Source organism: Mustela erminea, chromosome 5, assembly GCF_009829155.1.
Source record: "Mustela erminea isolate mMusErm1 chromosome 5, mMusErm1.Pri, whole genome shotgun sequence".
Taxonomy (NCBI): Eukaryota; Metazoa; Chordata; class Mammalia; order Carnivora; family Mustelidae; genus Mustela; species Mustela erminea.
In genome coordinates, this window is record NC_045618.1 from 144,786,781 (window position 1) to 144,801,234 (window position 14,454).

General features: G+C 64.0%; 1 protein-coding gene across 4 annotated transcripts; it reads left to right on the forward strand.

The window, feature by feature from the left end:
• The first annotated feature begins 369 nt into the window (after positions 1-369).
• Positions 370-14,012, forward strand: TNFAIP2 (TNF alpha induced protein 2). 4 transcript variants are annotated; one of them, XM_032345378.1, is made up of 13 exons: positions 1,173-1,323; positions 2,094-2,220; positions 4,320-4,680; positions 4,992-5,649; positions 7,514-7,628; positions 7,791-7,913; positions 8,025-8,125; positions 8,739-8,837; positions 9,349-9,472; positions 10,322-10,444; positions 10,687-10,842; positions 10,996-11,117; positions 12,404-14,012. In XM_032345378.1, exons 3-13 carry the CDS (start codon positions 4,335-4,337, stop codon positions 12,543-12,545), a joined length of 2,109 nt encoding a protein of 702 aa, XP_032201269.1. In that variant the 5' UTR covers positions 1,173-1,323; positions 2,094-2,220; positions 4,320-4,334; the 3' UTR covers positions 12,546-14,012. The 4 variants fall into 4 exon arrangements, with proteins under 4 accessions (XP_032201271.1, XP_032201269.1, XP_032201270.1 ...); XM_032345379.1 differs by lacking the exon at positions 2,094-2,220 and adding an exon at positions 3,933-4,080; XM_032345380.1 differs by lacking the exons at positions 1,173-1,323; positions 2,094-2,220 and adding an exon at positions 370-456.
• Positions 14,013-14,454: the final 442 nt, after the last annotated feature.

Consider the following 14,454-nt stretch of genomic DNA (forward strand, 5'->3'; position numbering starts at 1 on the left):
TGCCCCTCCCAGCCCTGAGGCTCTGTGGCTCTGAGGTATCATCTGAACTCTGTCAGCCCGCGACCCCCTCCCCCAGGGACTCAAGGGAGAGTGTGGAATCTGTCTGAAGGGCCACTTCCTGGCATTCCCCCTCCCCACAAGGACCCCCAGGGACAGGATTAGGGGCAAGCCCAAACCTAGCATTTGACTTCCATTCCCAAGGAGGAAAAGGAAGTCCCAAGGGGCACCTCCAGCTCCTCCTCCCCACCGCCCACTCCCAGGGCCCAGGGATCTGTGCCCAGCTGCTGGGGGAGCAGGGAGTCCACGGGAGGGCGACACCAAGGGTGGGGCAAACAAAACATGGGAGGGGCAGGGGTTCTAGCAATGAAGGGAAAGGGAAGCTGGTGCCCAGCTGGGAAATTCCTGAACGACACGGTTCTTTCCAGAGGGCAGGAATTCCTAAACTGAGAAGGAGAGGTGAGTCCCTAATGGTTGCTCTTCACCAGCAACAGCCTCCCCCATGCCCCACCGGACCGGCTGACCCCGAGAAAGGGCCTCGCGGAGGAAGGACAAGGCCGCCCAGCCTGAGCTGTCGGAGTCCGGACCCGGTGCGTCCCGAAGCCTGTCCTGGCGCAACCGCAGGCCCAGAAAGGGAAAGTGGTCCCGTGGGAGTCCGGCGGGTGTGTGACCCCGCGGGAGCTGCAGGTCGCTTGCCTTTCTGAGCCCTGTTCCCGTCAAACAAGATAGCGAATGCCGGCACCCCGCAGACGTGCCCTTTGTCAAGAGCTGTCCCGGACCCCCTTCCCCTTAGGCGCCTGCTCCAGCGGGGTCCCTTCCCCGCCGCCTGGGTGGGAAGGCTCTGCCCCGACGCGGCGGTCCTCGCGCGGCCCAGGGCGCCAGGGCGGGGGCGGGGGGGGGGCGGGGGCGGGGGCCCCGGGGACCCCGCAGGGCGACCGTCGTCGCGCGGGGCTGGGCGCCGCTCTGTGACGCGGGGAGGGGGTCCCGAGCGCGCGGCCCCGGCCGGCCAATCGGCGGCCGCCGTCGGACAAAGGGCCCGCGCCAGGCCGAGCCCGGGCCGCGCGGGGTGCGGTTCCCCGCGCCCACAGACCGCCCGGGCGGCTGGGAAGGCGTGACAGCCCCGCTCCCTCGAGGGGCGCGCGCGACTCCGGGCTCGGGCGCGCAGGGTCGCGCTCGGCCTTGGCCTCCGCCCGCGGGTTTTCCGCGGCCGCCGCGGGCGGGGCGAGCGGGGCGAGCGGGGGGAGGCGGGGGCCGGGGGGCGGAGTCTGCGACTATTTCAGGCGGCGCCAGGCTCCGCGGGGACAGCGGCGGCCAGGCCCGGACACAGTAAGTGACCTCCGCCCGCACCGCGTCCGTCCCCCGCCGCCCCGCGCGGCTGCCCGCCCGCCTCCTCCCCGGGCTCCGGGCCGGCTCCCCCGACGGAGCGGCGGGCACAGCCCGACCGGGGCTGGGAAGGAAAGAGGGGGCGCAGAGCGCCCCAGGGCCGCAGGCCTCCGGCAGCCCCACTTCTAGGGAAACTGAGGCGGCCGCGGCAAGCCAGGGTGCAGGGGCCCCGGGTTTGGGACTGCAAAGGAGGGGGGTGTGGAGGAAGGCGCAGGGGTCCCTACCCTTTTGCAGAGGACCGGTCCGGGGGGGTGGGGCCGGCAGGCCGAGCTGCTTTGCTGCCTGTGTCTGGGTGTCCTCACTGCGGGATCCCTGACCCCGGGAAGGAGCAAAGGGGGGTGTGCGGTGCCTGAGGAGAAGCTGGGAGGTCAGGAGAGGGTGTCACCATGCGGCCACAGGCCGTGGTCACATGCTATGACCAGGCAGGCCCCTTGTGTCCGTGTGCCCAGCCTAGAGCCCAGCTGGAAGGAACGCCTTTCCTGCACTCTTCTCTACCCCAGCGCTGAGGCTGGCTTGATGGACACAGGGAACGGGACAGGCACCCTTACGAAGGCTGGCTTCCTAAGGGTGTGGGGTTTTGCCACTTCCTGTCTGCATCACTGTGGGGTGGGGGTCTTCGTGCCCATTTCACAGACGGTGGTAGGGTGGTGGTGTCCACGCGCTAAGGAGTGGTCGAGATGACCCCCCTGCCACTTCTCTTTCCACTGCACCAGCTGCCTCTGAAAATCAAGGCCTGGGATGGAGCCGAGGGGGCCGTTGTAGGACCCAGAAGTGTGAGGAGGATTTTGTACCAGAGAGGCAAGGAGGCAGCCATGTTATGTGGGGACCTGCAGGAGCCAGGTGTGAGGTGAAACAGAGCCCAGCGCATGCGCGGGCTCGTGGCTGTGTGTGTGTGTGTGTGTGTGTGTGGGCAGAGGTGAGGCTGGTGCGTCACAGCAGCCCTTTCCCTCACCCTAGCTGGACAGCAAAGTGGGGGTCTGGGCAGTCAGCTGGCTGGACCAGCTCCTGTGGGTGCGTGGCATAGGGGAAGGAGCAGACCAGCGGATGGGCAGGGCAGAAGAACCTAGTGGCCTTGCTTGCACCTTGGCTCTGGGGCTTTCTGGAGCACCCCTCGCTTGGCCCTGGAGTGGAACTCTCAGCCCCAATGGCATAGGAGAGGCGCCCGCAGTCCAGTGGTGTTGGACTTGGCTGAGGGCACTTGGTGAAGCCCTTTGAGAGAAACTTGGGCTTCCTGCCCCCCCCCCCTCCAAGGTAGCTGTGGCCAACGTCCTGGGTTGTGCTGAGACCTGGAGTAGCTAGGCTGGTAGGGAGGTAGTAGGGGCTGTGGGAAGAGTCTGACAAGCCTAATTCATACCTGCTATGTGCTTGGGGCAAGCACCCCCCAGCCCCCTTCCTTGCCTCAGTTTCTCCTGGAAGAGGGATCACCCCACCTGCCTTGCAGGGCTGTGGCAGGTGTGAATCAAAGTCATCATGTTGCATAGGTCACAACTCATTGTATTTACTCTTGGGAGGGCAGGGGGCAGGCACTGTGGTCCTGGATCTCCCCAGTCATGAGGGAAGCCCGACCCTATCTGCTCCCCACTCCCAGCCCTGCCTTGCTCCCCTCTCCTGGGCTCAGTCATGTTTCCCTCCACTGGTGCTGTCCTTGCTTTGGTAATGGTCATGGTGCTGGGGAGGGTGCTGCTGGACACGAGGGGGTCCTAAATCTCCGAAAGTGGCCTGCAAGGTTGGGGGGGGGGACATGGAGGTGGGGGACCCAGCACTGGATGATCCAAGTTACAAGCCTGGCCTGTCAGCTGTAGGGACATTTACCCGGTCAGTTTTGTGCACTGAGGATAGCAATGTCCTCCCTGCAGGGAATGCGGAAGAGATGGGATGGGCGCCAGCGACAGCACGGAAAGTGGAAGCCTTTGTGATGATGATATCACCCCATTTGGGAGCAGCCAGGGTGAAACGGGAGCCCGGAAGCCTGGTTCCTGGCCCGAGTTACTGGGGATCCTCAGGCAGCTGGGTGCCTCATTGGACCCCTTGTCCCTGCTGACATGTGAAAGTCTTCAGGGTCCTTTCCTAGCCCTTGAAGTTTGGGAGGGCACTATGAGTTCTAGACCTGAGCCCCAAGGCCAGGAGAGGGGGTCGGGCTCTGCTCCCCTTGTGGTCACCCCCAGGAGCAGCCCTGTTTCTGCTCAAAGCATCCCTCTGCGGCTCCACATAGAGAAGAGAAGAAGCAGGCAAGATGGAGGCTGGGGTGGGGAGGATGAAGCAGCCCTTGGTGTCGCGACCTTTCTGGACTGCGATTCTTTTTTTTTTTTTTTTAAGATTTTATTTATTTATTTGACAGACAGAAATCACAAGCAGGCAGAGGCAGGCAGAGAGAGGAGGAAGCAGGCTCCCTGCTGAGCAGAGAGCCCGATGTGGGGCTTGATCCCAGGACTCTGGGATCATGACCTGAGCTGAAGGCAGAGGCTTTAACCCACTGAGCCACCCAGGTGCCTGGACTGCGATTCTTGCTCTGGGCAGTGGGACGGCAGCCTGTGCTCTGCCACCTCTCCCAGGGCCTCCTGAAATGCAGGATGGAACTCGTGCCGTCCAGTCCTTTCTCCTTGCCCAGGGGCTGGGCTGCTGAGGAAGTTGGTGCCAAAATGAAGTGACGGCCCCCTCCGTCTGGGAGTCTTGGCATCTCCAGATTCTTCCCTGCTTCTGGTGATTTGGGGAGGTGCTGGGGGGTATTGGATTTGTGAGTGCTGAGACACTGGTGTCCAGGGAGGAAGCTGAACTGTAGGTGCTCCTGTGGTAGCCTGACCCTGATGGTCGCATGGCAAGACGAGATGGTGTCTGCTTGTGGCAGCTGCCGCGGCCATATCCTCGGCCTGGGAGCTGCTGTGTGTGCACTTGTCTGCTGCGGCGGCTCTCTCATTCCTCCTCCCCTTGCCAATCTGCAGGCCCCAGCCGGGGGGATGCTGAAGATGATGACTTTCTTCCAAGGCCTTCCAGGCCAGCAGACGGTGCCAGGGGTTCTTGACTTTCCCAGAAGCTCCCAGAAGTTGCCCTCCACATCCGAGGGGGAGTCCGAGACCTCCATGTCAGAGGCCTCTTCTGAAGACCTGGTCCCGCCCCTGGAGGCCAAGGCAGCCCCGGAGAGCGACAAGGACCAGTTGACAAAGCAGAAGAAGAAGAGGTCCAAAGGCCTGGCCAACATGTTCAGCGTCTTCACTAAAGGGCGGAAGAAGGGTCAGCCCAGCTCAGCGGAGCCGGAGGGGGAGCCCGAATCCCGGCCTGAGTCCAGCCGCCCGCTGCCCACAGGTAGGCTGGGACCCCGAGCAGGGTAGGAATCGGGGATCAGAGCTGGCGGGGGACGGGGGGTGCTGGGCAGGGCTGGGGCTCATCCGAGTGAAGGGCCCCCTCACGCTGGACGCAGGGAGGCCGGCAGCGATGGGCTGGGCCGCGTCTCCCCTCCCGGCTTTCCCCTGCGTCGCCCAGTCCTGGGGCCGGCCGGGTCCGGGTCCGGGGCACCGGCGGGGCTCTCGGGGCGCACCCCTTCCCCTGTCCCGGGGCGGGGGAGGCGTGGGGGCGCCGTCGGGCGGGCGGCGCTGAGCTTGCTGTCCCGGCCGCAGTGGAGGAGCTCAAGGAGGCGCTGGAGCGCGGGCGGCTGGAGGCGGCGGGGCCGCTGCTGGCGCTGGAGCGGGAGCTGCAGGCGGCCGCGGCGCGGGGCGGCGAGAGCGCGGAGGAGCTGGTGCGGCGCCAGAGCAAGGTGGAGGCGCTGTACGCGCTGCTGCGGGACCAGGTGCTCGGGCTGCTGCGGCGGCCGCTGGACGTGGCGCCCGAGCGGCTGCGCCAGGCCCTGGCCGTGCTGGCCGAGCAGGAGCGCGAGGACCGCCGGGCGGCGGAGGCGGCGGCGGCGGGGCCGGGGGCGGCGGGGCCGGGGGCGGCGGCGCTGGTGAGCGCGCGGCCGCGGCGCTGGCTGCAGCTGTGGCGGCGCGGGGTGGCGCAGGCGGCCGAGGAGCGCCTGTGCGCGAGGCCGGCCGCGGGCGCCGAGGGCCGCTCGGAGGCCGAGCGCGTCTTCCTGCACATGGGCCGCACCATGAAGGAGGACCTGGAGGCCGTGGTGGAGCGGCTGAAGCCGCTGTTCCCCGCCGACGTGGACGTGGTGGCCGCCTACGCCGAGAGCTACCACGAGCACTTCGCGGCGCAGCTGGCGGCCATGGCGCAGTTCGAGCTGTGCGAGCGCGACACCTACATGCTGCTCGTCTGGGTGCAGAACCTCTACCCCAAGTGAGCGCGGGGAGCCTCGGGCCCCGGAGTCGGGGGTGGGAGCGGGGCCGGCGCTCGGTGCGCTTTGCGCCGGGGACCCTCAGCCGCATTCCACAGTGAGGGAAACTGAGGCACGGGACGCGGCAGGGACTTCGTCCTTCGTTCCTGAGCTCCCAGTCTGAGGAGGGGGCGAGGCGGGGCACCATCCAGAGCAGGAAGGGCGGTGGCGGTGGCTGGGAGCCTCCAGCAGGGGCCCTGAGCAGCGCGCTGGTGCGACGTGGAGGAAGCCATCCCCGAGGCGGTGCAGGAGGAAGAGGAACCAAATTCTGCTGCCGGAAGGAAGAGAGGCGGGCAGGGGAGGGAGAAGACAGGCCTGGAAGTCGGTGCAGGGAGGATGCTGTTCCCAACCAGGGGAGCCGTCCTGCGGCGCCCGGGGCTGAGCGCAGACGCCTGGGAGTTGGGCAGAGTGCGCGGGCGTCCCAGCGCTCCCAGCCGCACACAAGAGGGGCAGAGCAGGGCCCTGTGGCCCTTGTGCAGGGTCACCTGATGAACCCACGGCAGAACTGGGTTCAAGGCCCAGGGCTCCTTGGGTGGGAGGCTGGCTCTGCCAACAGAGTGCCTCGGGCACCCTCTGATTCACCCCGACCCCCTGGAGTCCTGAGCACATCTGTCACTTATCCATGCTCTGTGAGGAGTGCGGTGCTGGGTGGAAATGCCCAGGGCACCAGAGGCTGGGGGTTCCTGTGCGGGCCAACTCCAGCCCCCAGGATAAAGTCTGCAGGAAGTCTGGAGGTACAGACTGTGAGAAGTGTCTAAGGGCCTCGGAGACACATCTGGGTGGCCAGTGGTCTCACAGGATGCTGCTGGTGGCTCAGCCTCCAGCAAGGGGCCAGAGGGAGGGCGCCGCGGGGCTGGTGGGTGAGTCAGCAGGGCACAGGGAAACTGGCGGAGGGCAGGGGCTGCGGGCTAGACAGGCCAGTCGGGAGCCAGTTTTTCTTTGCTTATCCTGACTCACCAGGAAAGACTGGGCATTTGCACCTCAGTCTTCCTGTCCCAGTGACCTCAGGCCTTTGGGCCTGGGGCCCACTGGGGTCGGCACAGCAGGAAACTGAGGCCAGCAGGGCAGAGTCCTGGAGAGAGGGAGTCCCACGGGTTGCCGTCGAGCCCCGTGTGGCCGGAGTGGCCAGAATACAGGGAGGAAAGGGTCCCCAGCACAGCCAGGCTGGGAGAAGGGCGAGAGGCCCCTTCTTGAGTGTCCAGGCAGACAAAGGCCCCCGAGGAAGTGCCAGGGAGGGCTGGGCCGTCCCTGGGGCTCCCGGATCCCACACAGGCGCCACAAGAACTAGTAGCTGGGGTGGGGCAGCCCTTCCTGCCTGCGCTGACCCGCCCTCGGGGGGCAGCAGGGCTGGCCAGGGGGTGCTGGTGCAGGGTAGGCAGGACACCCGAGGCCAGGGGGCCTGGAGTGCAGTGAGGGAATGGGGTAGGGACAGGGTGGAGATCCAGCGGCCAGTCTTGTCTGTGGGAGCTGGAGGCCTTGTGGCAGGGAGGGGGCCGGACTCCCAAGGCGGTCAGGTCTGCTGGGCGAAGGGAGTGCTGCTGGGGCTGGAGAGCGGGTCCCCACTGCCGCCAGGCGAGAGATGGCGGTGCTTGGGCATTGGGCAGCGTGGCTCGAGGCCAGTCTGCTTCAGTAGGAGGGGATGGCGGGAAACGAGAGGGTCCCAGCTGAGCAGATCTGGCCCCATCAGCCGAGACAAAGAAGCATGGAGGGCGGAGGGCCATCAAGTTCTGGGGCCGACAGAGACAGAGGCCGAGAAGGCGGGCTCTGGATGAGCCACGGTGCTGGGCAGGGGCAGTCTTCCTCACGCCAGCCCCCCTGTGCCCTCAGTGATATCATCAACAGCCCCAAGCTGGCAGGAGAGCTGCAGAGAGTCCAGCTGGGGAGCCTTCTGCCCCCCCGGCAGATCCGGCTGCTGGAGGCCACGTTCTTGTCCAACGAGGTGGTGAGTCCGTGCTGCGCTAGGGCCGGGGCCAGGGCGGGTTAGGAAGGACGCTCGGGGAGGCTTAGGGTTGGGCGGGACGCCAGCCAGGGGCTTGACAGGGACTCCGGTATGGGCTGGGCCGCTGGGCTCTGCGCTGCCCTGACCCTCCTCTCCCGCCCCCAGGCCAGTGTAAGGGAGCTGATGGCCCGCGCCCTGCAGCTGGAGTCACAGCGCTGGGCCCAGGACGTGGCTCCCCAGAGGCTGGACGGCCACTGCCACAGCGAGCTGGCCATTGACATCATCCAGGTGCTGCGGCCCGCCCAGTGTGCGTGTCTGCGGGTGTCCGATCTGAGCGCCGCTCCGCCTTATGCCAGCGCCTCCCCTCCCCTGGTCTCAGCTCACCCTTCCCCCCTGCAGATCATCTCCCAGGGCCAGGCCAAGGCCGAGAGCATCACCCTGGACCTGGGCATGCAGATAAAGCACGTGCTGCTGCTGGAGCTGGCTGCGTTCCTGAGGAGGTGGGTGTCGCCTGCAAGTGCCTGCGGGGTTGGGGGGCTGGGGGTGGTCCCTGTGGCCACTTCTCTCAGAGCCACCTGTGCTCCCTCGCGTTCAAGCTATATCAGCGTCCCCTTCCTGCCTCTGGAGTGTCTGTCACTAGGAGCAGGAGTCCTTCCATCCTCCCCAAACCTTCCACCCGAGCCCTGAGAGCCTCAGATGATCCTGCCTCGAGCAGGAAGCCCCCAGCTGCAAAGACGATGCCCCCCAGGGGACTGAGTGCTGGGGACTGGCCCTGGTGCTAGGGGGCTCCAGCCCTCCCGTTTCTCTAGGCTGCCTCTCTCCCCGCCTCCGGGGTCTCCTGCATCTACCCATTGACTCCCCTACACCCTTCCTGGCTTCCTGCTGTAGAAGGATCTGAGGGGAGGAGTAGGGGCAGCAGGAGCTCTGCAGGGTCCTTGGCTCCTCTGACCTTGGCCTGTCAAGCCAGTTACACGATGCTTGGGGGCTGGCAACCCCTCCCTGGGCTGCTGGGAGCCTGCCAATCGGAAACGCACTCTCTAGGCCTTTGTGGGGGGCGGGGCAGGGTAGGAGGCAGGCCCAAGGCCTTGCATGTGCCCCTTCCGGTTTCACCAGCTACCAGCGAGCCTTTGATGACTTTCTGGAGAGAGGCAGACAGCTGAGAAATTACAGGGGCAATGTTATCGCCAACATCAACAACTGCCTGTCCCTCCGGTAAGGGGTGAGGGTGCTCGGAGGGGTGTGTGGGAGCGGGACTCACTGGGCCTGCCAGTCGGCTGGTGGGGGGGAAGAAGATGGCACAGCCCAAGCAAAGCCGGGATCAGGGAGCACCTGGCTGTGAGGAATTGGGTCTGTAAGGTCTGTAGGGGCAGCAGCAAACATCTTTCAGGTGCTGCTGGGTCAAGCATTCACGCAAAGGCTCTATGCCTTATTTGTTTCTTGTAGGGCCCCTAGGAAATGGATGCGGAGGCCGTGTCCGTTAGGCAAATGGAATTAAGAGCAGGTGGTGGCAGGTGTTCCTGGGGGTGGGAAGCCTGAGCGCTGCCCCCAGAGCAGGGATGGCATGGTCCGGACGTGCTTCCGTAGGGAAGGGGGAGTCACGGAGGGTTCTGCAGTGGGGAGAGGGTTTAGGAAGATTGGCTCAGGGCCAGTGGGCACTCTGGGTGGGAGACTCTGGTCTGGACAGGGCTGGTGTGATCTCTCTGCTCCGTCTGTGTCCTTTCAGGACATCCATGGAGCACAAGTGGGAGAACCCACAGGATCTCCCGGGCCACCTGCTGGACCCCCTGAGTGAGCTCAAGAGTCACGGCTTTGACACCCTGCTCCAGCGCCTGTTTGGGGACCTGAAGGTACTGGAGCCTCCCCAGGGAGCCTGCCGAGCTTAGCGTGGGCCGGGAGACGCAGGGAGAGACCGGGAAGGGGGAGATGGCAGACGCAGGCCCAGGTGATGGGGGCCACTGAGCAGTTTTGACCTTGTCCCCACCCCTTCAGCCTGGGCTTGGCCTCACAGGGGCCCCTTGGGCTGGGAACCTGCAGAGGAGGCTTCGTGCCCCTCCCCGCACAGAGACTCAGCCCAGGCCTGTGCATTCCTTCTCCAGCTGTCCCTAGACCTGTCTGCGCCCCATCCCCGCCCCATGACTCCCTTCCAGCAGGGATGCACAGAGCCTTTGGCAGCCGCTGCCCCATCTGCCATGGACCAAGTATTCCACAGAAACCCCTTGGCTCCCTTAGCAGAGAGGGAGGCAGGGGTCCCCAGAGGGAAGGAGTAGGCCCTCCCTGCCTGCTTTCCACGGGAGCCTGCCCTGTCCCTACTGCCCAAGGCAGAAGGCTATGCGTAACCAACCGGGCATGAAGGCCGGGCGGTGACCCCTGATGACTCGGCACAGGTCCTCACAGGCCCAGCCAAGCACAAGACCTTATTTATGCAGGAATTTATTTATTTCAGAGGGGGGCAAAGGAAAAGGCCTCAAGGCCCGCAGGTGGCCTCCCGGCCCCAGAGCGGCAGCTGGTTGACCTTAGAGATGGGTGCAGGGACCCTGTCTCTGCTTCTGGTCTGGGAACAGGGCCCGAGTTCCGCCCCGGTGCCTCGGGGTCCCGAGTCCTTGGGTCCCCCCTTGTCCCTGCACCAGGCTGTATGTGTGTCTCCGTGCGTGTGTCTGTGGGGTGTGACCAGACATCCTGCCTCTCTCCCGTCACAGCCGCTGTTCAAGAAGTTCACGCAGACCCGCTGGGCGGCCCCGGAGCAGACCCTGGAGGAAATCCTCTCCACCGTGGCCGACAGGCTGCCCGAGTTCTCGGAGCTGCTCGACTGTTTCCGGGAGGTGAGGCGGTGCTGGGCTGGGGGTTGGGCCTGGCATGGGAGGGGGACAGAGGGATGGGGGACAGTCTGGACATGCACCCTAACACAGGTGCCAGGCACACCTGCAAACACACACGCACGCTCACACGCGAGCACACATATGCCTCTGCCCCTCCCTGGACTCCCAGCTTCGGGGCTCAGAGGGAAGGGGGTGAGCTCCCCGCCAGCGGCGGCTCACCCAGCCCTGCCCGCTCTCCCTTCCAGGAGCTCGTGGAGGTTGTGCACCTGCACCTGGTGAAGGAGTATATCACCCGCCTCAGCAAGCGGAGCCTGGTCCTCAAGACGGTGGAGCAGCAGCAGCAGCTGGCCGGGCACATCCTGGCCAACGACGACGCCATCCAGCGCTTCTGCGCCCAGAACGTGCGTAGGCTCCTGCCTGCCCCTCCCCCAAGTCCTGCAGGGGCCCCCCCTTACCCCCGCCCACTGGAGCAGTTCTGACCTGGACACCTCTGGGCCCTCGGGGGGCCCCTCCGGGAAGGGGCGGCCTGCCTCCAACCAGACCTTTGCCCGCAGGGCTCCTCGGCGACCTGGCTGCATCACGCCCTCCCCAAGCTCGCCGAGATCATCCGCCTGCAGGACCCCAGTGCCATCAAGATTGAGGTGGCCACTTATGCTACCTGGTACCCCGACTTCAGGTGAGAGCCAGGGCACCGCAAGACGGCACTGTCCGCAAGGCCCTGCTGGCGCTGGCCAGAGCCTGGGGGATCTGGTCTCGGGGCTGCGGGGCTGCGGGGCTGATTCCAGTCCCAGCTGGTAACCCCGGCGGAGGGCTGGCCGAGCACTGGACACTGCTCAGACGTTTACAGTGTCGCATTCACTGGAAGCACACTCCAGCCTTACGAAGGGGATGCTTTTCGTTCCCACCCTGCAGACCAGGCCTGGAAAGCTTCAGGAAGGTGTCTGAGGCGACACAGCTAGCCAGGGGTAAAGCCAAGATGCCAAAGCCAGGTCCCCTGGCCCCACAGTCCATGCCTTTAGCCTGATCCGATACTGCCCCTTAGAGGGGAAATCGAGAGCAGAAACACGAGGGACCTGCTGGAAGCCTTGCTAAGCTGGGGTCCACGCCTGGGGTCAGCCTGGGGGTCATCAGAGTGGAGGCTTACCCCCCAACCTACGATCCGGTGAGCTAGGGTGACTCTGTCTAGGCGGAGTCCTCTGACGTGGTAGGGAAAGTTCGAGCAGTCTTGAGTTGGAGGATCTACCCAGACCGGCCTAGTCTAGCCTCTTTTTGATCCCCCCGTCCATCCCCCCGCCCATCCGTCCGCCCGTAAGACACCCGTCCACTCATCTCCCCATTCATGGATCTGTCCATCCACCTGCTCCCGCCTTCTGCCCAAACATCCGTCCGTCCATCCCCCCACTCATCCCTCCGTCCGCCCATCCTACCCGTTACTAAGTAGTTTCCCACTAAGTGCTGGGCTCTGTTGTAAGTACTGGGATACAATGAAGCATAAGACAGACCAGGTCTCAGTCCTCTCTTGTGTAGCTTACAGCCTAAGGAGGGTTGTTAATAATGAGTAACCAGGGAAAGAAACAGTTATGAGCTGTAAAGATTATTTAAGCAAGGTTGTGAGGGCAGGAGGTGCTGACTTCAGAGATGGGAAATCTCGGGGGCAGTGACACTTTCGCTGAGGCCCAAAGTGAGAGAAGGAGCTGCTCGTCACCGGAGCATGGGGAAGAACATTTCAGGGGGAACAGCCAGTGCGGAGACCTGAGGCAGCAGGTGTTTGGTGCACTCTAGGGAAGGACCGGTGTCCAGGGCTGCTGGAGCACGGTGGGGAAAGGAGACTACGACGCCCTCGTGGGCAGGGGCTCGGCTGCAGGGCCCTTGTGGCTTGGGCGAGGGGTCTGGGGAGCTGGGAAGCGGTGTGAGTAGGGGTGTTGGGGACGAGCCTGGACTGACGGATGCTCTCCTCGCCAGCAAAGGCCACCTGAGTGCCATCTTGGCCATCAAGGGCAACTTGTCAAGCAGCGAGGTGAGGAGCATCCGAAGCATCCTGGACGTCAGCGTGGGGGTGCGCCAGGCCTCCAAGCCCCTATTTTCACTTATAAAGGTCGGTTAGCTTTCCCTGCGGCCTGGCCTACTCTGGAGCCCCCAGCGAGCATCGGACACCACCCCCTTGGTGGGCAACCACCCCACTTCACGGCCCCTCTACAGGCTTCGTGCCTCCTGCTGCTGCTTCTGCCCAGCCTTGGCTAAGGCGTGAGCCCCTGGGCAGCTGGACTGGATAGGCCCATGCGGGCAGGGGCGTGATCGTGGGGAGGCCATGAGTTCATCCCCGAGAAACTCCTTGTAAATGATGATTGATCGTGTGTGTACTAAAGGGGGGAGCCAGGAGGGAGAGTGGCCCAGAGATCCCGGGCTACTTCCCGTCCAGGGGGCCCCTCCACAGTCTGTCGTAACTGTCGTCCTCGTGGCTGGCCTGCGCACCTTCCCAGCTGCCAAGTGCTGAGCCTTGCCCATCCCGCCTCCTCTGGCCCAGGATAGTGAGTGGGGCTCAGTGTGTCCTCGGAAGCGAAGGCAGAGCTAGAAAGAAGAAAACAATGAACTCTTATCTGGACCCTGGACATCCTGGGTCTTCCACGCAGGGATAGGCGGGGGCCCTCTGTGGGACCTCTACCTGGAAGTCAGCCTGAGGTCTGGGCAGGGCTGACTTGACCTCTGACCCCTGGCCTCTGGGTCAGTGTCCTCTTGCTGCTGGGCACATTTCCACAAACGTGGTGGTTGAATCCAAAACTTAGCTTTCAGCCCTGGAGGTCAGAAGTCCAACGCAGGTCTCATGGGCTAAAGCCAAGGTGTCAGTAGGGCTGGTTCCTTCTGGAAGGTTCCGGGGGGATTTTCCTTGCTTCTCCCGATCTTTAGAGGCTGTCTGTATTCCCTGGCCCGTGGCTCCCTCCATCTTCAAAGCCAGCAGGAGCCAGTCAAATCTTTTCACACTGCAGACCTCAGACCTCCACTCCTGCGCCCCCCCCCCCACTTTTAAGGACCCTTTTGTTGACCTTTGCCCCACCCAGATGATATGGGATCAGCCCCTGTTTTAGGGTTAGCTGATTAGCAGCCTTACCCCACTTGTAACCTCAGGCACTTTGCCACAGACCCTGATGTAATCACAGGTGGCAGGTGTAGGGCGTGGGCTTGTGGGGGGCGGGGGCATGATTTGCCCCTGGCCTCCAACCCCCAATGGTGCCTTAGCCCACCCCGGGAAAATGTGGCTCCAGGAACTTGCCTAGACCTCTGTTGACCCACGAGGCCCCCTGAGCCTTATGGCGGGTCTCAGCCGTGTGCCCCTGAGCTTGCTGAGATGGGGTCTGGAGCCAGTGCCCTTGGGCTTGTCCCCACCCCCCCACTTTCCAGGTACTGTGGCCAGGAACTGGCCCATGTAAATGGTGCACAAGGGCCTTTGTACATTTGTAGAAATTCATGTGGTTTATGTTGTTAATATTATTTTTGATAGTACTGCTTTTATACATATGTACTCAGGACAGGGTCTGAGTTTTTATAGCTTAATATAAAACTGATTTCCAAAGTGGCTTGGAGTGATTTATTTGGGGAACAGGAAGGGACAGCAGTGACTTTCTCAGCCTCCTGGGCCTGGGAAATCCTGTCTCCCAGGATCTGTGTCAGACCCCCTGTGAGTCCAGCCTATGGTGCCTCTTCCCCCTTGAGCTTTGGGGGCCGGCTCTGCCTATGGGGCACGGCCGGTCATTTACTCTTCTGTGCCTCAGTTTCCTTACCTGTAAACAGGGGACCATAAGCCCCTTTGGTCTCCCCTACACACCTTCTGAGGAGGGGGGAGGAGGGGGTGGACCTCAGACAGTCCCTTCAAGCCAACTCACAGGACCCAGTGGGAACCTACCCTTCTATTTCTGGAACTGACCTCACAAAGCTGCAGCTGTGGTCGGAGGAGCCGCACAGTCTGTCTCCAGAGACGGCCCAGCTCACCTGCACACTAGTTCACCTGGTCCAGGATT

Excerpts from the sequence above, each read along its gene's own strand:
- TNFAIP2 (XM_032345380.1), top strand. The coding sequence starts at position 4,335 with ATGCTGAAGATGATGACTTTCTTCCAAGGCCTTCCAGGCCAGCAGACG. Across the intron at positions 4,681-4,991 it reads CAGCCGCCCGCTGCCCACAG|TGGAGGAGCTCAAGGAGGCG; the intron begins GTAGGCTGGGAC and ends TCCCGGCCGCAG. Across the intron at positions 8,126-8,738 it reads CTGGCTGCGTTCCTGAGGAG|CTACCAGCGAGCCTTTGATG; the intron begins GTGGGTGTCGCC and ends CGGTTTCACCAG.